Here is a 23,453-nt window from a genome sequence, read left to right as displayed (position 1 = left end):
ATGGGGTTGAGTTCAGGTAGGTCTGGAACAATATGGTTGGGTTCAGGTAGGTCTGGAACAATATGGGGTTGAGTTCAGGTAGGTCTAGAACAATATGGTTGGGTTCAGGTAGGTCTGGAACAATATGGGGTTGAGTTCAGGTAGGTCTGGAACAATATGGTTGAGTTCAGGTAGGTCTGGAACAATATGGGGTTGAGTTCAGGTAGGTCTGGAACAATATGGTTGAGTTCAGGTAGGTCTGGAACAACATGGTTGGGTTCAGATAGGTCAGGAACAACATGGTTGAGTTCAGGTAGGTCTGCAACAATATGGGGTTGAATTCAGGTAGGTGTGTAACAATATGGGGTTGAATTCAGGTAGCTCTGGAACAATATGGGGTTGAATTCAGGTAGGTATGGAACAACATGGTTGAGTTCAGGTAGGTCTGCAACAATATGGGGTTGAATTCAGGTAGGTGTGTAACAATATGGGGTTGAATTCAGGTAGATCTGGAACAATATGGGGTTGAATTCAGGTAGGTCTGGAACAATATGGGGTTGAATTCAGGTAGGTGTGGAACAATATGGGGTTGAATTCAGGTAGGTCTGGAACAACATGGTTGAGTTCAGGTAGGTCAGGAACAATATGGTTGAGTTCAGGTAGGTCTGGAACAATATGGGGTTGAGTTCAGGTAGGTCTGGAACAATATGGTCGAGCTCAGGTAGGTCAGGAACAATATGGTTGAGTTCAGGTAGGTCTGGAACAATATGGTTGAGTTCAGGTAGGTCTGGAACAATATGGGGTTGAGTTCAGGTAGGTCTGGAACAATATGGTCGAGCTCAGGTAGGTCAGGAACAACATGGTTGAGTTCAGGTAGGTCTGGAACAACATGGTTGGGTTCAGGTAGGTCTGGAACAACATGGTTGAGTTCAGGTAGGTCTGGAACAACATGGTTGAGTTCAGGTAGGTCTGGAACAACATGGTTGAGTTCAGGTAGGTCTGGAACAACATGGTTGAATTCAGGTAGGTCTGGAACAACATGGTTGAGTTCAGGTAGGTCTGGAACAACATGGTTGAGTTCAGGTAGGTCTGGAACAATATGGGGTGAATTCAGGTAGGTGTGGAACAATATGGGGTTGAATTCAGGTAGGTCTGAAACAACATGGTTGGGTTCAGGTAGGTCAGGAACAACATGGTTAAGTTCAGGTAGGTCAGGAACAACATGGTTGAGTTCAGGTAGGTCTGGAACAATATGGGGTTGAATTCAGGTAGGTCTGGAACAATATGGGTTTGAATTCAGGTAGGTCTGGAACAACATGGTTGAGTTCAGGTAGGTCTGGAACAACATGGTTGAGTTCAGGTAGGTCTGGAACAATATGGGGTTGAATTCAGGTAGGTCTGGAACAATATGGGTTTGAGTTCAGGTAGGTCTGGAACAACATGGTTGAGTTCAGGTAGGTCAGGAACAACATGGTTGAGTTCAGGTAGGTGTGGAACAATATGGGGTTGAATTCAGGTAGGTCTGGAACAACATGGTTGAGTTCAGATAGGTCTGGAACAATATGGGGTTGAATTCAGGTAGGTCTGGAACAATATGGGTTTGAGTTCAGGTAGGTCTGGAACAACATGGTTGAGTTCAGGTAGGTCTGGAACAACATGGTTGAGTTCAGGTAGGTCAGGAACAATATGGTTGAGTTCAGGTAAGTCTGGAACAACATGGTTGGTTTCAGGTAGGTCTGGAACAGTAGTGTGTGTCTAGTGTGTGAATGGTTGCGTGTAAAAGTTAAGTCCCTAAGCACTGATCTAAAGTCAGGCTGGGAAGAGGCCTGGAATACAGCCAAGCCATCAATTGATATTAGAATTGCTGGGAGTACTTTAGAGGCCCACTGACAAAACAGTTCCTTCCTCACTCTCCTCTTGTTCCTCTGATCTGGTAGAATTCACCGGTCTTTTCCAACTCAGGTGTTTGACAACAGCTGATGAGATACGTTGACACGCTGCACCAGAATGAATGAATGGCGAGAGTCAACACAACGGAGCATTAGATGACTCATTCTGACTGCTGTATCAACAATAAAGAAAAACCCTTGAATGAGGTGTCCAAATGTTTGACTGGTTATGTCTATATCACCGTGTAGTGGGCCTACAATACAGTCCTCAAATGTGAATTGCCATTAAATCTAGAAACAATGCAGATGTATACTACTCCGCTTTGTTATGCATTGAGCTATAAATGTGCATGCTGAACATGTTGAATTAGGTATAAACTGGGTGGTTCGAGCCCTGAATGCTGATTGGCTGACAGCTGTGGTATATCAGACCATATACCACAGGTATGACAAAACATGCATTTTTGGTGCTGCAACTACATTGGTAACCAGTTTATAATAGCAATAAGGCACCTCAGGGGTTTGTGGTACATGGCCAATATACCACGGCTAAGGGTTGTCCAGGCGTTGTGTCGTGCCTAGGAACAGCCCTTAACCGTGGTATATTGGCCATATACCACATCTCCTCAGAACTTATTGCTAAAGTCTAACATTTAAGTAACTCCAAGACAAGGTAAAAAAAAAATGGTACTTCGTGAACTTCAATGGACTATTATGTTAAGCCTAAAAGAAATATGCTATGAACTTCATAAAAACTAACACGTTTGGAAATTGCGGAACATTGTAATGTTTGGTGCAACCTTCGGGAATATCACAAGAACATTCTTGCAACATCCCAGGCAATTCTGGGAACTTTCAAAGGAACCCATTTTCATTTGCAGGGTAGATATTGATTGTTTTACACTTAACACCCCCACCAAACTTGAAGGTCCTATCCACGAGATGACAATCCACAATGGGTCTAGAGGGTCTCGGGTAACAATAGGTTGTGCATCGTTCCATATCCACCTGATCAACTGGGGATCAAAGGATCCAGCTTTGAGAGTTGGCATTAATCCCAGTGCTTTAAATGTATTTCAGGGACAGTTCAAGGTAAGTACGGTATGGCAATTTACCTCATCCATCAACAATGTTTCAGCACCAACTGTAAATGGGCATTTAACAGAACTGGTCATCAACGCCGCATGATATCAAATGAAAGAGAAGACCAAAAAACACCTGAAACATCCGACATTTCACGTTTAATAAATATTTACATGTAAAGATGATGATAACAACAGGCTACAGATTAAAACATGCCAGTCGTCCAGTGGTTTTAAAAGGCAAGAGGTAGGGCTGAAATGTTAAACCTACAGTATACAGTAACAGTTAGCCTTCTTTACAAAACACAATTACAGTTAAAACCATACCTGGAAAACAAACCAAACTATGTCACATACCGAACATGGAATCAGGCTCACTGGCATGACAAACATACTTGACTTTTCTACGGTCAGAATCTTACAGCGTGAACAGATGTTAACCCTGATGTCCATTGTTCAAATTACACACAATCCTTCATCAATGTTAGAGGTGATGTTTCATACGATATGTGATAGTAAGTTCAAATAACAACAAAATGAAGATAATGACAGATACATGATAGAACCCGCTCCTCTCTGTCTGCCCTCCCTGCCAGCCAGACCCAGAGTCCCTACTGCTAACATTCACAGCAAAGGTGATTCCTCCGATTCAATCCATCAGGGACCGGTGAGAATGAAAAGGACAAGCTCTCGACCAATTTCGTTTAACACCGGCTGCTTTTGTGCCTAGCGAACTAGTGGTGATTGCAATTATTAATACTAGTGCCTGCTGCTGCTGTTATTTTATTATCTTGGATGAAAAGAGAAAGTGAAACGGTGGGGAACGAAGAGGGAGAAAGGAGGGTTTCCCTTCTGAAGACGCCACTGCACTGCGTTGTGGCCTGGCCTGGATCGTTGTCCTGAGCTAATATGGCTCCCCCTGCTCCTTCATTCGCCTCCCGCTTTGCGGAACCGATTTACTTGAGGATTTTGTGGTAGGGGTAGAGGGTGAGGGAGGAGGTGAACGCGCGGATGTCGTTGATGAGCGTGGCGTCGGCCAACATGGGCGAGGCGGGCAGGAAGGTCAGCTTGGACACTTCTCCGTAGGAGGAGGTTTTAAGGGCCTGGTCTTGGTCCACTTCGCCCCCTGCGGGGTTCGGGCCGCAGCTGCTCTGGCCTACCTGGTCGTTCTCCTCTTCTCCGAAGCCTACCACCTGACACACAGAGAGACAGGGAGAGAGAGCGAGATTACAGTACGCTCTGGAATAGCAGAGAGTAGGATAGTGCCAATGACTGTATATATTAAATGGACAAAGCGAATGAGATCCCTCTCCATTCATTCCATGGGGAATGCTCAACGCACTCCCTCTCCCTTGCACACACACACAGTCAAAGCTGGCAGACTTACATGCACGCTGAGTTTCTTGCTGGTGGTGTCCCTGTGCTCCATGAACCAGGACACCAGCTCTGCTTTGGTGATGAGCTTCAGAGCCTCAATCTGCAGCACAGCGGGACAGGATGAGTTAATGCATGAATAAACATTCCTACCCATTCTCTCCCCCAGACGTTTGAGCCGCCCCCTCTTCCACCTAGTGCGGGTCATAGTGAAGCAAGCCTGGCATGTACACTAAATATACAAAAAGTATGTGGACACCCCTTCAAATTAGTGGATTTGGCTATTTCAGCCACCCTTGTTGCTGACAGGTGTATAAATAAAGTAAACCAATTTTTTTAAATCGAGCGCACAGCCATGCAATCTCCACTGATAAACATTGGCAGTAGAACAGCCTTACTGAACAGCTCAGTGACTTTCAACGTGCCACTGTCATAGGATTCCACCTTTCCAACAAGTGAGCCCTGCTAGAGCTGCCCCGGTCAAATGTAAGTGCGGTCATGGTGAAGTGGAAACGTCTAGGAGCAACAACGGCTCAGCCGCAAAGTGGTAGGCCACACAAGCTCACAGGTCGGGACCGCTGAGTGCTGAAGCGCGTAAAAATCAACTGTCCTCGGTTCCAATAGTCATAGTGAGTGTTGCAACCGTGCTTCAGCACTCACTGCCTCTGTAAGCAACGTCAGCACAATAACTGTCAGAAGCTTGATGAAATGGGTTTCCATGGCTGAGCAGCCGCAACCAAGCCTAAGATCACTATGTGCAATGCCAAGCGTCGGCTGGAGTGGTGTAAAGCTCGCCGCCATTGGACTCTGGAGCAGTGGAAACGTGTTCTCTGGAGTGATGAATCTGGCAATCCAACAGACAAATCTGGGTTTGGTGGATGCCAGGAGAACGCTACCTGCCCGAGTGTACAGTGCCAACGGTAAAGTTTGGTGGAGGAGGAATAATGGTCTCGGGCTGTTTTTCATGGTTCGGTCTAGGCCATTTAGTTCCAGTGAAGGGAAATCTTAATGTTACAGCCTACAATGACATTATAGACAATTCTGTGATTCCAACTTTGTGGCAACAGTTTGGCGAAGGCCCTTTCTTGTTTCAGCATGGCAAAGCCCCCATGCACAAAGCGATGGTCCATACAGAAATGGTTTGTCGAGATCTGTGTGGAAGAACTTGACTGGCCTGCACAGAGCCCTTACCTCAATCCCATCAAACACCTTTGGGATTAATTGGAACGCCGAATTGCGAGCCAGGCCTAATCGTCCAACATCAGTGCCCGACCTCACTAATGCTCCTGGCTGAATGGAACCAAGTGCCCGCAGCAATGTTCCAACATTGAATGGAAAGCTTTCCCAGAATAGTGGAGGCTGTTATAGCAGAAAATGGGGGACCAACTCCATATTAAATGCCCATGATTTTGGAACGAGATGTTCGACGAGCAGGTGTCCACATACTTTTGGTCATGTATTGTATATGATGGAGGGGTAGGGCCCCCAGAGTTGGAGTAAACCATGCGGCTGTGACCGTGTACAGTCTTACCTCTCTGTTGAGTCGGTCGAAGACGTACTGCTGGGTGACCACCTCGAACCAGTTGCGGTCCACCTCCTCCCCCAGGTGCGTGTCCTCACACTCTTTGAGCTTGATGAGAGCGGTCACCTGGGTCTTGAAGGCCTCGTCCGTGAGGTTGGTCATCTTCTCCCCGAAGCTCACCAGGAACTCCTCGATCTTGGTCTCCACGTAGTCCGTGCTGGGAGGGAGAGAAACGGACACCGGGTGCGTCAGACTGCCTCTTATTTGTATTCAAAACACCGAAAGGGGATGGCATCTCTCAAAAAGAGAGTTATTTTCAATGCATCTGTGCTCTTTTTTAAATTTATTATACAAATCTTGCCCTTGTAATCTTTCGATAACCTTCTCAGGCTTATGTGAAGCACATTGTACTGCTACTGTGTAATGCACTTCTATATTCAACAATGCTAACCATCTGACCTGAACATGACGCTACCATCCTTCTCCTCTGAACTGCCCCTGACAAAACATCAGCAGCGGTCACTGACCCTGACGCACAACTACAAGTTGGGTTTCCTTATGCATGTCGAATATTCCAATACGTCACACATGAAATTAAATAATCGTATCGCAACAACATTTTGATCAAGTGTAGCGTAAGAGATATACAGTGCTGGTGACTCACTTGAACTTGGTGGCCTGCGTTTCCACGGTGATGGAGAAGCCTAGGACTCCCGAAGTGTTTCTGCATGTGGGGTACACCTGATAGCTGATGGATACAAGGTCAGAGTTCAAATCAGTCAACACTGCTCTGTTAAGTAGTGGTTATTAAGTAGTAGTTACTTATTAGATATTATTACACATTAGTTCTTTATTCTTTTAGTTATGGGGTGGGGGACTAACCCAAGAGTCTCCTTTGTCCTGAGGAAATCAAAGCAAGGCTCCTCCATGTGCATCTGGGAACAGAGCAGCAAAGATAGCACTTCATTAAAGGGGCGGCAGGGTAGCCTAGTGGTTAGAGCATTGGACTAGTAACCGAAAGGTTGCAAGTTCAAATCCCCGAGCTGACAAGGTACAAAATCTGTCGTTCTGCCCCTGAACAGGCAGTTAACCCACTGTTCCAGGCCGTGAAAATAAGAATTTGTTCTTAACCGACTTGCCTAGTAAAATAAAGATAAACTAAAAATTTTAAAAGGGACAATTTTGGATTTTGGCAAATCAGTTGAACTCGTGGATGGATAACATGTTGATGTCTCCGCATGCGGTTTCAAAGAAGTTGTTAACTAGCGTAACAGCTAGCATACCATAGACTTCCAGTCATTGCGTGAACGCTAGTTAGCATTGGCTCTCGAAACTACCTCTTACTTCGTTCATACAGGATGCAGACATAAAAATGGTATCGATGAGTTCATCTGACTCGGAGGAAGTAGATAAAGGGAGTAGCAAAATCCTGAAGTATCCCTTTAACCCATAACACCACTCACTGACTCAGGGCTCTATTTTCAAAAACCTAACGCAATGGTGAATCGAATCGCTGGCGGTAGCACTATAGGTCTGGAGGTGTGTCTGAAATAGTATTTATTTTCACAGCTCGAATTATGAGCTCAATAGTTGGCAGTGGTGCGAAAGGGCTAGGTTTTGATGAATACACAAACTGTAGGTATGACGAAAACTTGGCCACACACTGGCCAATCAAAGCGTTCCATGGATTAATACTGCACTGCGTGCATTTGCCTCAAGTTCTGTATGTTATTGACGGTCTTTGCATTGTCATCAACTCTCATTTGGCTGGGGGCATGGACTATTCTCATCCTGGTCCATTGTGGATTGATACTACAGTTTATTATAGGCTACAGTAACGAATAGCCTAATAGCAACAGAAAAAATATAAAACAGTACTTGCTCAACGCCTGTTTGGATTGTCGGCAGTCAGGTCAACATTGTTGTAATTGGCTGTAGTATAGCCTGGCCTACACGTCTTTATGCATCGCACTTCTCCCAAAATAAATCACATACTAGGCTCTCGTAAATTCTATTGTACGTGTGAAACACGTTCTCAATAAGCAAAACATAGCCTAGGCCTGTCGTTGATACTTAAATTATTAAGTAAGTCAGGAGGGAGGAGTGCATCTTTGGTAACCCGAGAGGATCTCTGGGATAGATACTTGAACAAATGAAATGAAGTACGCAGGTAGGATGTGCAGCATCTTTTCAATTCAAGGCACTCTGACGAATAGACCATTTAAACACCTTTTAGGGACAGGATACTTTGCAAGGCCAGGATAAAAAAAGACAAGACACATTGCTGTTGAAGCAGCCTTATTAGTCTAGGCCTAGGATAAGGGTAATCTACGGAGGGCTTGAAATGAAACGGAAAACAAGCATCTGTTTTTTTAAAACGACAATATTTCCAAATAGGATGGGCTGCAGGACATTGTCACTTTTGCTCTTGTATTTAAGGACACATCTCAAATATTGCCACCCCTCCCACCTCGGCGCAAGCAAAATTGCAAACTAACATGCGTTTGACACTTGCGCCGGACGTATATAGAGCCCTTAGTATTCCAGTCAAGCCTTGTTAGCTACGACACTTACCACCAGTAACTCCATCAGCGTGTGTTCTCTCAGGTTCTTCAGGCCTGACTGGACAAGGACAGAAAAATACAGGTTATTTATCGACCTCAAAATACCACAGACACAACTGTAATGTTGAGCGAATGTTGGTTGAAGGTCGGGGGAAATGTTGGGCGAAGGTTGGCCGACCGTTGGCTGAACGTTAGGTACCTGGTAGTAGACAGTAACTTCAGAGTTGGCATCTCCTTTGTTGAGGGACTTGACTTTGCACAGGTGAGGCTTCTGAGGAAGCTCCACCACTCTGAAGAGCACAGGGACTTCCACGGACAGACGCTTGAACTGCAGTTTGCTGTAGAGCGCAGAAGATTATTGCATTTACATGTTATTCATTTAGCTGATGGTCTTGTAGAGTGACTTACAATTCAATTATTTAGTTCATTCAACTAAAGTAGGTCATACCAACCACAAATCTCAATCATTGCAAGTAATAACAATAGTAAGGAAGTACTGCGTTGGTTGACGATAATGATAAAAGGAGGGGGGTTATATTTGTCCTGTTACACACAGGTGTGTGATGTAACCCGCTTCCGGGTTGGAGCGAGCGGTCGCATCTGCACTCGGTCCGCAGGTAGTATTACATTTCATTACATTTCATTATAGTACAACGGTTTGATTTGTCTAATCTTAGCAATTTCTTCTTAGCTAGCTACATAGCCGTCTTTGTATCATAGATAATTGCGTAATTATCGTTTTCGTCGTCCTAACGCAGTCTACACTGCCCTGCAGCTAGCCAGCTAGCTAACGTCCACCGTTAGCTAGTCCACCATCTACCGATTAGCAGCACAACTATTACACTCAACTGAACGACTTGATTAGTGTAGTGTTAGCTAGCTACATAGTTGTCTTTGCTGTCTTCGTATCCAAGATAATTGTGTAGTTTAGAGTGTGTAGTTTTAGAGTGATTATCTTAATTTACCGAGGTTAGCTAGCCAGCTATTTGTCGTCCTTAACGTAGGAGACTCTGCTAGCTAGCCAACAGCTAGCCAACGTCTACCGAACAGAACTTCTGCACTCAACAATCCGGTCGCATTTCGCTTCGCTCCACAGGTAGTATCACATTTTTTCATTTCAGTTCATTACAGTACAACGGCTTGATTTGTTTGATCGTAGCTAGCTACATAGCTAGCTACATAGCCGTCTTTGTATCAAAGATAATTGTGTAGTCTAGAGCGATTTCCTAGGTTAGCTAGCCAGCTATTGTCGTTCTTTTAACGCAACGTAAAGTAATCAACACTGCTAGCTAGCCAGCTAGCCCCGAATAGCAGCACAGTAGAAACTATTACACTCAACGGAACGACTTGATTAGTGTAGTGTCAACAACGCAGCCAATGCCAGCTAGCCTACATAGTCAACAACGCAGCCTCTGCCAGCTAGCCTACTTCAGCAGTACTGTATCATTTTAATCATTTTAGTCAATAAGATTCTTGCTACGTAAGCTTAACTTTCTGAACACTCGAGACGTGTAGTCCACTTGTCATTCCAATCTCCTTTGCATTAGCGTAGCCTCTTGTGTAGCCTGTCAACTATGTGTCTGTCTATCCCTGTTCTCTCCTCTCTGCACAGACCATACAAACGCTCCACACCGCGTGACCGCGGCCACCCCTAATCTGGTGGTCCCAGCGCGCACGACCCACGTGGAGTTCCAGGTCTCCGGTAGCCTCTGGAACTGCCGATCTGCGGCCAACAAGGCAGAGTTCATCTCAGCCTATGCCTCCCTCCAGTCCCTCGACTTCTTGGCACTGACGGAAACATGGATCACCACAGACAACACTGCTACTCCTACTGCTCTCTCTTCGTCTGCCCACGTGTTCTCGCACACCCGAGAGCTTCGGGTCAGCGGGGTGGTGGCACCGGGATCCTCATCTCTCCCAAGTGGTCATTCTCTCTTTCTCCCCTTACCCATCTGTCTATCGCCTCCTTTGAATTCCATGCTGTCACAGTTACCAGCCCTTTCAAGCTTAACATCCTTATCATTTATCGCCCTCCAGGTTCCCTCGGAGAGTTCATCAATGAGCTTGATGCCTTGATAAGCTCCTTTCCTGAGGACGGCTCACCTCTCACAGTTCTGGGCGACTTTAACCTCCCCACGTCTACCTTTGACTCATTCCTCTCTGCCTCCTTCTTTCCACTCCTCTCCTCTTTTGACCTCACCCTCTCACCTTCCCCCCTACTCACAAGGCAGGAAATACGCTCGACCTCATCTTTACTAGATGCTGTTCTTCCACTAACCTCATTGCAACTCCTCCAAGTCTCCGACCACTACCTTGTATCCTTTTCCCTCTCGCTCTCATCCAACACTTCCCACACTGCCCCTACTCGGATGGTATCGCGCCGTCCCAACCTTCGCTCTCTCTCCCCCGCTACTCTCTCCTCTTCCATCCTATCATCTCTTCCCTCTGCTCAAACCTTCTCCAACCTATCTCCTGATTCTGCCTCCTCAACCCTCCTCTCCTCCCTTTCTGCATCCGTTGACTCTCTATGTCCCCTATCCTCCAGGCCGGCTCGGTCCTCCCCTCCCGCTCCGTGGCTCGACGACTCATTGCGAGCTCACAGAACAGGGCTCCGGGCAGCCGAGCGGAAATGGAGGAAAACTCGCCTCCCTGCGGACCTGACATCCTTTCACTCCCTCCTCTCTACATTTTCCTCTTCTCTCTCTGCTGCTAAAGCCACTTTCTACCACTCTAAATTCCAAGCATCTGCCTCTAACCCTAGGAAGCTCTTTGCAACCTTCTCCCTCCTGAATCCTCCTCCCCCCCCTCCTCCCTCTCTGCAGACGACTTCGTCAACCATTTTGAAAAGAAGGTCGACGACATCCGATCCTCGTTTGCTAAGTCAAACGACACCGCTGGTTCTGCTCACACTGCCCTACCCTGTGCTCTGACCTCTTTCTCCCCTCTCTCTCCAGATGAAATCTCGCGTCTTGTGACGGCCGGCCGCCCAACAACCTGCCCGCTTGACCCTATCCCCTCCTCTCTTCTCCAGACCATTTCCGGAGACCTTCTCCCTTACCCCACCTCGCTCATCAACTCATCCCTGACCGCTGGCTACGTCCCTTCCGTCTTCAAGAGAGCGAGAGTTGCACCCCTTCTGAAAAAACCTACACTCGATCCCTCCGATGTCAACAACTACAGACCAGTATCCCTTCTTTCTTTTCTCTCCAAAACTCTTGAACGTGCCGTCCTTGGCCAGCTCTCCCGCTATCTCTCTCAGAATGACCTTCTTGATCCAAATCAGTCAGGTTTCAAGACTAGTCATTCAACTGAGACTGCTCTTCTCTGTATCACGGAGGCGCTCCGCACTGCTAAAGCTAACTCTCTCTCCTCTGCTCTCATCCTTCTAGACCTATCGGCTGCCTTCGATACGGTGAACCATCAGATCCTCCTCTCCACCCTCTCCGAGTTGGGCATCTCCGGCGCGGCCCACGCTTGGATTGCGTCCTACCTGACAGGTCGCTCCTACCAGGTGGCGTGGCGAGAATCCGTCTCCACACCACGTGCTCTCACCACTGGTGTCCCCCAGGGCTCTGTTCTAGGCCCTCTCCTATTCTCGCTATACACCAAGTCACTTGGCTCTGTCATAACCTCACATGGTCTCTCCTATCATTGCTATGCAGACAACACACAATTAATCTTCTCCTTTCCCCCTTCTGATGACCAGGTGGCGAATCGCATCTCTGCATGTCTGGCAGACATATCAGTGTGGATGACGGATCACCACCTCAAGCTGAACCTCGGCAAGACGGAGCTGCTCTTCCTCCCGGGGAAGGACTGCCCGTTCCATGATCTCGCCATCACGGTTGACAACTCCATTGTGTCCTCCTCCCAGAGCGCTAAGAACCTTGGCGTGATCCTGGACAACACCCTGTCGTTCTCAACTAACATCAAGGCGGTGGCCCGTTCCTGTAGGTTCATGCTCTACAACATCCGCAGAGTACGACCCTGCCTCACACAGGAAGCGGCGCAGGTCCTAATCCAGGCACTTGTCATCTCCCGTCTGGATTACTGCAACTCGCTGTTGGCTGGGCTCCCTGCCTGTGCCATTAAACCCCTACAACTCATCCAGAACGCCGCAGCCCGTCTGGTGTTCAACCTTCCCAAGTTCTCTCACGTCACCCCGCTCCTCCGCTCTCTCCACTGGCTTCCAGTTGAAGCTCGCATCCGCTACAAGACCATGGTGCTTGCCTACGGAGCTGTGAGGGGAACGGCACCTCAGTACCTCCAGGCTCTGATCAGGCCCTACACCCAAACAAGGGCACTGCGTTCATCCACCTCTGGCCTGCTCGCCTCCCTACCACTGAGGAAGTACAGTTCCCGCTCAGCCCAGTCAAAACTGTTCGCTGCTCTGGCCCCCCAATGGTGGAACAAACTCCCTCACGACGCCAGGACAGCGGAGTCAATCACCACCTTCCGGAGACACCTGAAACCCCACCTCTTTAAGGAATACCTAGGATAGGATAAAGTAATCCCTCTCACCCCCCCCTTAAAAGATTTAGATGCACTACTGTTCCACTGGATGTCATAAGGTGAATGCACCAATTTGTAAGTCGCTCTGGATAAGAGCGTCTGCTAAATGACTTAAATGTAAATGTAAATGTTTTATTGAATTTATTTCTTTGCATTAGCCAACTCCCCCCGAGACACCCGCAGGGAGTGGGGTCACGGCCAGGGTCGCCCTGCTAAGCTCAAGGGCACCGCGACAGATTTGTTTTCTTCACTTTGGTCGGCTCCGGAATTTGAACCAGCAACCTTTCCGTTACTGGTCCAACGCGCTAACCTGAAGGCTACAGACCTGCTTTTCAGAGTTAAGAAAGAGAATGCGGAGGATACTTACTCAATAAAATACTGCAGAAACTTCATTGACTCCTGTGGGCAAAGAACAGTTGCATAATGCCTATTAAGCATGATTATTATAGCATAGGGATAGCAGCAGAATAATTCAAATGTATTACTTCACATCACCTACTTGATTAGGACAATAATCAACATGCAAGAAAGATCTGGGATGCAAGCGCCGGGGTTAGCGCTAAACAGCTATTTTAGTCCGTCCTCTCTAGACAAGCTAAAAACAGTGTGTGTATGTTTTAGTGTTTGTGTGCATCAGACAGTGTTCGTGTGTGTTTATAAAGAGGCTTACAGTACTGGTGAAGTGTGTGCGTTTCTGAATGTGTCAGTTTGTGCTCACAGTGCTCGTGAAGTTGCCCTGCACCAGCCCCTCGGTGTAGAGCTGTGCTTTGAGGCCGCTGACAAAGGTCATGAGGTCATCCACGGTGAGGCCCTTCATGATGGCCTGGTACTTCTGGATGACCGACCAGCGACAGTGTTCCAGGATCAACAGACGCACGTCCCTGAGAGAGAGAGGGGAAAGGAAGGAGAGAGAGATGTAGGAAAGAGGGGGAGGAAGAGAAAAAAAATGGATGTGTTCAAATAATTCATCCCACCAATTTATCAGTGTTACTGTTTTGAAGGTAGTTTTACAACTGACTCGTGTTCCGAAATAGAGAGAGGGATAAAGACAGCTAGAGAGACACATAAGAAGAAAATGAGTGGGTGGATTTGCAAAGAACGAGCAGCCAGATACTGTATGCTACACAGGGTGGAGCAGTCACAGTGCTTGAAACCCAACTCACTTCCCCAGCCTCTCTGGCTTGATGAGGATGTTGAAGTAGGTCTTCTTCAGCTGCTCTGCGAACATGTTAAACACACCGGGCTCAGCCGTGAAGTCTGCCAGGTGGTCCACTATCAAGTTCAACAGCAACTAACACAGGGACAGAGGCAGGGAGGTTGAGTTGGCAGGAGGTCAGCTTTAGGGTTGTCTGAAGCTAGGGAACATTTGTTGAAGTGCAGAATGGGTTTATAGACAGAGTGTACAATACATTAGGAAAACCTTCCTAATATGGAGTTGCACCCCTTCACTTTTGCCCTCAGAACAGCCTCAATTCGTTGGGGCATGGACTCGACAAGGTGTCGAAAGCGTTCCACAGGGATGCTGGCCCATGTTGACTCCAATGCTTCCCACAGTTGTGTCAAGTTGGCTGGCTGTCCTTTTGGTGGTGGACCTTCTTGACACACATGGGAACTGTTGAGTGTGAAAAACCCAGCAGCGTTGCAGTTCTTGACGCACTCAAACCGGTGCGCCTGGCACATGTTACCATACCCCGTTCCAAGGCACTAAAATCTTTTGTCTTGCCCACTCACCCGTTGAATGGTACACAATACACAATTCATGTCTCAAGACTTAAAAATCCTTCTTCGACCTGTCTCCCCTTCATCTACACGGACTGAAAAACAGCTTCTATCTCAAGGTCATCAGACTGTTAAACAGCCATCACTAACTCAGAGAAGCTGCTGCCTACATAGAGACTCACTTGTCATTTAAAAAAATTCCACGTTAATAATGTTTACATATTTTACATTACTCATCTCATTTGTATATACTCTCTTATACCATCACCTCTCATCCATATTTTTATATGTACATATTCGTATTCCATCCCTTTAGATTTGTGTGTATTAGGTAGTTATTGGGGAATTGTTAGATATTACTGCACTGTCGGAACTAGAAGCACAAGCATTTCGCTAAACTCGCATTAACATCTGCTAACCATGTGTATGTGACCAATAAAATTTGATATGCATGTACAGTATGTATGTATGTATGCATGTATGCATGTATGTATGCAACACTCACAGGCAGCTTGTGGTTGAAGCCCTTGACCCTGATGACGAGTCCGTGCTCCCCAGCAATCAGTTTGTACTCCAGTTGGGCCACATCAGCCTCGTAGGCCGGCTCTGCCAGGTTATGGGCCAAGATGTTCACAAAGATGTCAAACAGCACCAGGCTACAGGGGCACAATACATAGACATTTAGAAAGGACCTCTAGAACTTTTGCAGCTAGGAGCGATTGTGAATAGCAATCAAAAGCAAAGATTTTGTAAGACATTGATTCATATAAAAATACTAACTTCTCTGGAGATTTCTGAATCATTGGGGAGAGGAGGTTGAAACGGACATAAGCTAACAGAAGAAAATAAAAGAGGGAATGTATTAAATCACGAGAACATTGTCATTTGAAATGTGTTAAAAAGCCTTGTAGCTACTAACATTTCTGTCTTACACATATTGAAAAAGAGTAAATCACATGTCACTATAATTATATATTTATATATATTACCAAAGTAAGCCAACAAAAGAACACACTCCAATAAACACAGACACACCTTTAGGTATCTTGAACTTATTGTCCTTTTTGAACCAGAGACAGCCCCTCTCATTGTTCACTATCCGCACCGGGACTTCTGTGTCTGGACAGTCCGATGGTTTCAGGGTGAAATCCGTTGCTATGGAAACAAAGGAACAGGATATAGCCTATTGTCTGTGTCAATCCCAGGATTTATTTATGTTTGATAAAAAAATCAAATTTAAAAAAATGATAGGAATATGGCCCCAAAATATTGTACACATTAATAGACCGAAAAGTGAATATTGAAGAGTAAATGTGATTGGTGCACAACACTGTCCATCACTTGTACTGACCAATGAACTTGTTCTCAGCAGGCAGGTGGAGGTCGGGGTTGAGGTCAAAGTCTCCGGCCCAGCGCCGTGCCCACTCCTCAGGGAGGTCTGCCAGTACAGAACAGGACACTCAGTCAGTCACAGACCAACACACCACATGAACATCACACACTATCTTAATCATGTCACGAAATGAGCCGCTGAATATACGGCCACCGAGAATGTAGATTTTAGGAAAAAACAACAACAATTTAATGAATTTTAAAATAAGGCTGTAATGTAACAAAATGTGGAAAAAGTCAAATGTGTCTGATGACTTTCCAAATGCACTGTAAACCTACTTTGCAGTTAACATTTAATTTAGAAGGTTGAGGGAAAAGCCTTTGTCTGTCTGTCCAGAAGACGGTTATCTTTAACGCTAACTGGCAACGTATGTGCCACACAGACAAACAGGGGAAATATTGCTGGAAATTAATTGGCAGACGGCATAAAAAGCCAAATGTCACACTAATTGTGGCCAACCAGGTGTGGGATAACGTCAATGTGAATTTAATTGGATCTTGAGGTGTCTTTGACGTGTGAGATTTGTTTACGGTAGTTTGTGGTGGAACACGTGGGGGGAAAAAAACACACGCACTTTCAGAATTGTTTGGCGAGCTACTCACAGGTGGTACTGGAAGCTCGCGATTGACCTGTTGCACAACCCCCTGCTCTAGGATGGTGTTATATACCAAGCTAACATATAAATTGTTTAAAGATATTCATACAATGGAGCATTTAGCCATTTGATAGGACCCCTGGAGGTAAACATGCCTGGGTGAGCAGAAATAATAACAGCAAGCATGGGCATGGATCACAACATAACGGCAGACGTCGTCAGCAATGGAATAATTATACAGATAAAAGTAGGCCTACTAAACAACGGCAAGTAGACAGATAAAAACGACCGCATTGGCCTCAGCAAAGTCTACAGAAAATACCTTGACTGAACTACAATGACTAGCTATGGATTCTGACTCATACGTGTTCGGAGAAGGGCAGACTTGTGCCCTGAGACGAGTGTCTGGGGAAGTTATTTTGAGCACACATGGTTTGAGTGAGAGAGAGTTGCGTGCTGGCAGCTGAAAATTGCTTTATTCTGATCACGGAAAATAAAATAAAAAAATACTTGTGTCATAATCGTATTTGGAAAAATCTCCAAATCCGTTATGATACTCGTTTTGTAAGAGTACTCGGCACGTCCCTACAGCACTGTAAGAAGAATCATTTAAAGGTAATATCTTGTTATGATGACAATAACAGCTATTGTAGGTCCAATTCAGCAAATCTCACTAAGCAAATCCTGGGCGGTATTCAGTGTCTCAGAGTAGTGCAGATCTAGGATCAGGTTGGCCTTTTAGATCAAAATGAATGGAAAAGCGGCACCTGATCCTAGATCAGCACTCCTAATCAGAGACACTTGCTCTTACCCTCCATGCTGTAGTTGGTGCCGAACCACTTCTCCTTGTGGGAGCAGTAGCCCTCGTGCTCCGGGGACAGCAGTAGCAGGTTGGCCCTCTCTGGGGTAAGCAGGGCCAGGGCCAAGGAGATCACCTGTAGAGGACAGCATTACAGTTGCAGTACAGGCTGTGGTATGGGCAATTGTTATGACAATACTGTGGGGTGACCTAACTTTTTAGGGCCTGCAACAGTACAAAGAGTGTCCAGAAATTGGCCATTACAGATTAACTAGGAATGATCCAATGACTACTTGGTGAGACAGACAGGCAGTACCTCTGGGTTATACTCAAACATGAGCTGGTCTCCAGTCAGGAAGTCCTCTTTGGGGAAGAGCTGCATGTTCTCACAGATGTTCTCCACGTACTCTATGGGGTCGGTCTGTGGTGGGACAGAAGTTCGTACAGAGCCCTCAGTCACTTATGACATGCTTATGATACGTTATGTCATGGCAATGACAGTTTAAAGTCAGCTTCGCGACAGAGGGTTAGACCAGGAAGTGTGACTGTACCTGCTCCTGGTAGTGGAACTCATTGGCTTCGATCTTCTGGATTTCTTCATAGATCCTCTGCTGTGGACCCAGAGTCTGCAGCATCTTCATATACTGGAACACTAGATGAACCACCTGTACAGGGAAAACGGCTGCACTTTACATTCAGACTTGTGTGTGTCATCACACATGGGCGTGTGTGTGTATATAAGTTTTTGCACAGTGTGTGTGTCATCACACATTGGCACGTGTGTGTTTGTGTTTTTGCATGTGTGTGTGTGTGTGTGTGTGTGTGTGTGCGCGCCAGTTGACCTGATGAAAGTTCTGGAATCCTTCGTCAGTGAGCGTGATGGATATGGAAAAGATGGAGTAGGTGGTGTTCTGGTCAAAGCCTGTCTCACTGTTCCCTCCAAACAGAGCCAGGGCCCAGCACTTCTTCCGGAGCAAGGATAGGATGCTGCCGGCGCCTTCGTGCCCAATCAACCAGGAGATGTAGTGCAGGGGCTTCACCCTACACGGAGACACCAAGACAAACCAAGCAGTTTGTGTGGAGCGCAGGATAATTGTGAGGTGGAAATATTTGCTAAATTGGTCTTTGAACGGTTCAACAGGTGAGGGTGCCATTGTTGAGGGGGGCTTACCTGTACTGCTTGCCCTGAGGAGGTAACGCCCAGGTGACTGTCAGAGCATGCACCTTCCTCACGGGAACAACTGCCACACACACATGATTGAAATTGAGGAATTGGTACAGTCAGTAAGTAAGCACAGGTTGATAAAATGACATGTATGAATGTTAGTTTAAAGCCTGTGTACTTCTGTAGAGCTTGTTGAAGGTTGGTGTGTCGAACGGGTCCTGGAGGTCAGAGAAGTCAGGCCTCGGTTGGGCGCTGCAAAAAAAGTGACAGAGTGAGCGAGCGCGAGTATGTTTGACAGCATGCATGTGGCCGTGTGCACTTACTTGTTGGGCACCTTGCTGAAGACCTCTCTAACCCATTCCTCCAGTGTGTTCAATGTCTCTGATGGACAGACAAGGACAGTTGAGTCAAGTTGATTTCAACAGATCGACTACAATCGCCATTCATTTCAGTAGACTGACTACAATCCCTATTCACTTCAGTAGAGTAGGGATCCTTTGCGTCTGGCGGTTTGGCTAGCTACCTTTGGACTGCACTGTGAGGGTCATGTAGTGAGCAGAGTAGTATCTCTTCCAGAAGTCTCGGAGACGCTGGTAGGTGTTGATCTGCTTCTCTCTGGGCTCGTGCTTCAGGGTCTGAGCATTTCCTGGGGGAGACCGAGGACAGGACATATGTTATTACACCTTTAATTAACGTTTTAACATAGTGTAATATCTTGAATGACTGAAATAACTGTTATTCCGCATTATTAACCGTGCAGATAGACATTACCATCCATAAGCATGTAATAAAAGCTCACCGTGTACATATTTAAAAGGCAGACATCACTTGACGATCACAGAGACATTTACAAGCAGGAAAGTGCAAATGAAAATGCATCCAACTATTGGTTTTACAAGCAGGACAAAGTAGAATTAGAATGTTTGTCGAACAACGGAAGCCTTTGGTACCTGGGTAGCATTTGCGATGGAGGAGAGATAATTGGGAAATGACAGCCAATGTGTGTATCCTTACCCCAGCAGAACTTGCCCATGGGGTGCTTGGGCCTGGCCAGGCTTCCGAACAGCATCTCCTTGCGGTGGGAGTCTGATGGACGAGCCAGTTGGTACTCTGCACATCAAAGGGAGAGGCATGGACAATCCATTAGAGGAGTGAGAGTGGGAACTGTGACTGAGGCTGGGGCATGGAAAAAGGCTGTGGTATTCAACATTGGAAGGGTCTCAGTTGTCTGCACTGGTCTCTCTTCGTCTTGAGTCCTTCATTCATGCTGACCAGCTGTGTGAAACCAATCTGAGCAGATGAAGGAGAAAGGGGGAGGCTTCTTTAGACTATTGAGATGCGGCCGTGGTTTCCTCTTACTATTCCCCGACTCACCACTGTCCACTGCTTCCACCTCTCTGTCGATGGCGTCCTCGATCATCAGCGGGCAGATGAAGAACTGGGCCCATCTGGGGAATGGGAGAGATCATCCAATGACAAACTGCACACCTCGTATTCATTAGGCACGAAACGGAAGGACACGTTTTGAAACAGAGAGTAAACTTGTCCAATAATAAATACTTATTTTAATTTTCCATTGCAAAAGTTTTTGAACAGTGTGCACTATTGTAAACGACCCTGGAAAAGTTAGATTTAGGGCCACTTTTGAGGCATGAAAACAGCTAACAAAAAGGTTGGTTTGGGGCTGAACTGCTCCTTTGAGGCTGCTTGGCTCACCTGTCGAGAGCCTCGCGGAAGTACTTCCTCTGGACGTCAAACTGGAAAATGGTCCGCTCACAGTCGGTGGAGGCATTGTCGCTTCCGCCGTGCTTCTTCAGGAAGGCATCGAAACCGTTCTCAGCGGGGTACTTCTCACTGCCCATGAACACCACTGAGAGAAAAGAGAGGAAGAGCAGAAAAGAGTGAGGGAGTGAAAGAGAGAGAGTCAAGAGATTAGAGGGAAGACCAGGTAAAGAAAGAGAGAAACAGACAGACGTGTTGTTTAGAGGTAGTGTTCCAATGTAGTGTTAGATTGAGAATGTGCATCATTTTCTGTAGCGCTACAGTACACAAGGTCCCCTGGAAAAAGAACTCACTGTGCTCAAGGAAATGGGCCAGGCCTGGAAGGTCCTCCGGGTCACTGAAGCTCCCCACACTGATACAGAGAGCAGCTGCAGACTTGGAGACACGGGAGGGATGAGTACACACATTAAAAAACACACACACAACATGCACGAGCATGCAAGCACACACACTTTTTCATTTGATAAATTCCATCAGTCCCCACACTTTATCACACTATCCCTAGAGTGAACTAGCTGGTTGCATAGCACCCTTGTGGCTATGCTCCCTCTGTGAGCTGTTGGATCACTCATCTGAAAGCATTAGCCTAGTATTGTGCTATAGGGAAACCAACCTGTTTCTCTGAACTCCCCTTCTTCTGTTTCCCTTCTTGCTCCTCATCTAGCTCCTCAAAGTCACTGTCGTGCTCTTCTTCCGCATCCTCGTCCTCCTCTTCTGTGCCCTCCCCTGAATCCCCCTCTTCTTCCGCTTCCTCTCCACCTCCTGATGCTCCGTCCTCTTCCTCCTCCTCCTCCTCCTCCTCTCCGCAGGCGTCCTTGCCGTCTGCCCCGCTAAAGTCTGAGATGAGGAGAACTCTCAGGCCATTGGTCAGCTCGATATACCTTCAGAGCGAGTAAAATAAATGAATATGATAAGCCAGTTCTACTTTAGTGAAACTGAAACATCACAACCTGGGACGGGTAGAGAAATTCGCACGCACTCTGATGATGCAGCTATTAATCTCGGTTAACCCAGAACTAGTATTGTGGAATTGGTCAGCTGCTCAATTAAGTTCTGGGTCCATACCAGTATGTTTCCGTAGATTTTTCAGAGGGAGATTACGCGTCTATATCTGAGTTTAGAAATGTTCTTTATTTCAAGTTGATCTTACCTGTACTTCTTAGGATCGCTGGGTGACTTGTTGATCTGGAGGTCTCCCTGGTCTTCGTCACCTCCTAACCCTCCATCCCCCGCAGCCAGGTCCCTGGGCTCGGCTTGGGGTGGTGGCGGCTCACCATGGTCTGGTGCAGACACCTGCCCAGGGCCGCCTGCTGCAGAACTATTCACTTTACTCGTCTGAGGCATTCTCTCAGGAGCTGCAGGTTTCTCACTGCAATTGCACAACATGAAACCCTTCAGTATAAAGAGCCAATAATGTGTGAAATTGAGCAAGCATCCGGAATCAACCCGTATCCTCCCACCCACTTATTCCTATAGATCTGAGGGTGTGAGACCGGTTTAAGGGACTTTAGGGGGGGGTTCGCCACACTGCCTACACCTTTCCAACCCCTTCAGATCTAATAGATAGGGGCAGGTGGGAATCAGGAGAGAACTGTGACAGTAGTTCGCTAGCAGGTCTGATACTATAATGTGGTGGCCAGACTAATCGCATTGTAGCTAAACAAGATCAGCAATTATGTTGTTACGCTGGCTAGTGTTTGTGGATACATCATGCACTGGCTGACTAGCTAGCTACCTTGGCTAACTATTTGCAACGTCAAAGAGCAGTGGAAGATTCGGAAGATAGCTAGCTAACGTAAAACGTTAGTACCATACGCTGACATGATGAAACGGATAAGACACATTAGTTCAGTGTCACGTATGCACAAAAAAGGGTATCAACAGCCAAGGGTCTGTTACTTTCTAGCTAGCTACGTCACTGTCAATTCAGGTCATCAGTCAAAACACAAAATTGCAAAATAAGAAGAAAAAAATACAAAATTGCAGACAGCGGGCGCTAGCTAGCTAAGAGTTAGCTAGCATGACGACTTTCAGTAATCCCATCCGGCTTTCGATAGCAGCCAAACCGCCATTGAAATGTCGGATTTTGAATACAAAAACTGCTCTGTATCAAGGTGTATAACACAATACCACTAACTAATAAAAACAACAAATATTGGCTATTATGCACAGCGTTTGTAAATGTACTTACCTTTTTTTCTAAATAATGAAAGTTATCTAGTACTAGTCTCGACAACCTAACCCACTACCCAATCGTGTGCACGCCGCGATATGATTCGCTGGGAACAACGCACAGAGCAACAACGGAACATCTGATTGCTTCAAACAGAAAATATATTTTACGACATACATTAATGCTTGTTTGTTAGTCCGGTGCAAAACATTTCAGCGAAGAAAAAAAACACACACCCGGTTGAGCAGGATTTATACACCGGTGAAGTGTATGCGTGCGCGTTTTCACATATCTTCATATACTCTGGATGGGATTATTTTAGCCATTGCATGAACGGATTTAATCCACATGCATGATTGATCCGCGATATGCCCATGAAATATACTCACCACAATTTTCCACAACACCACCAATTCATGATTAATTTTTCAGGTGTGATATGACGGGAAGAATTAAAATAGACAAGAAAAATGTCACTTCACCCGCTTGACATTGATCTTTGTCTGTCTGACAATCAGAAAAAAAATCTGAAATAGCAGTGATGATTCGGTCCTAAGAATAAGAATTCTATTGTCTGTCCATATAATTAGAATGATTCATTCTAATTCTATGATTCTGTCATTGAATAAATACATGTATAAACTGGGTGGTTCGAGCCCTGAATTCTAATTGGCTAACAGCCGTGGCATATTTAAAGACCCAAGGATTTGTGGTATATTGCCAATATACCACGACTAAGGGCTGTTCTTATGCAGGATGCAACACGGAGTGCCTGGATACAGACCTTAGCCGTGGTATATTGGCCATATACCACAAACCCCCGAGGTGCCTTATTGCTATTATAAACATTTCAGCATTTTGTTTTTTATGTATTATTTCTTACATTGTTAGCCCAGAAAATCTTA

At 46.1% G+C, this 23,453-nt stretch overlaps 1 protein-coding gene across 1 annotated transcript; it reads right to left on the bottom strand.

The window, feature by feature from the left end:
- Positions 1-3,089: 3,089 nt before the first annotated feature.
- Positions 3,090-22,661, bottom strand: LOC115108122 (nardilysin-like). Its single transcript, XM_029632109.2, has 29 exons — positions 22,567-22,661; positions 21,526-21,744; positions 20,989-21,256; positions 20,669-20,750; positions 20,310-20,463; positions 19,968-20,041; positions 19,608-19,703; positions 19,117-19,239; positions 18,917-18,974; positions 18,772-18,845; positions 18,600-18,669; positions 18,271-18,469; positions 17,980-18,093; positions 17,745-17,849; positions 17,441-17,564; positions 15,993-16,079; positions 15,677-15,796; positions 15,422-15,473; positions 15,147-15,297; positions 14,086-14,213; positions 13,641-13,803; positions 13,290-13,321; positions 8,610-8,748; positions 8,421-8,468; positions 6,729-6,781; positions 6,511-6,594; positions 5,856-6,063; positions 4,338-4,427; positions 3,090-4,143 (listed from the first exon to the last, which is right to left on the bottom strand). Exons 2-29 carry the CDS (start codon positions 21,717-21,719, stop codon positions 3,907-3,909), a joined length of 3,327 nt encoding a protein of 1,108 aa, XP_029487969.2. The 5' UTR covers positions 21,720-21,744; positions 22,567-22,661; the 3' UTR covers positions 3,090-3,906.
- Between the last annotated feature and the right edge of the window lie 792 nt (positions 22,662-23,453).

The sequence above is a fragment of the Oncorhynchus nerka genome, linkage group LG24, assembly GCF_034236695.1.
Source record: "Oncorhynchus nerka isolate Pitt River linkage group LG24, Oner_Uvic_2.0, whole genome shotgun sequence".
NCBI classification, from domain to species: Eukaryota; Metazoa; Chordata; class Actinopteri; order Salmoniformes; family Salmonidae; genus Oncorhynchus; species Oncorhynchus nerka.
The sequence above is the reverse complement of the archived record's forward strand: the minus strand, read 5'-3'. Positions and strand labels throughout refer to the sequence as shown.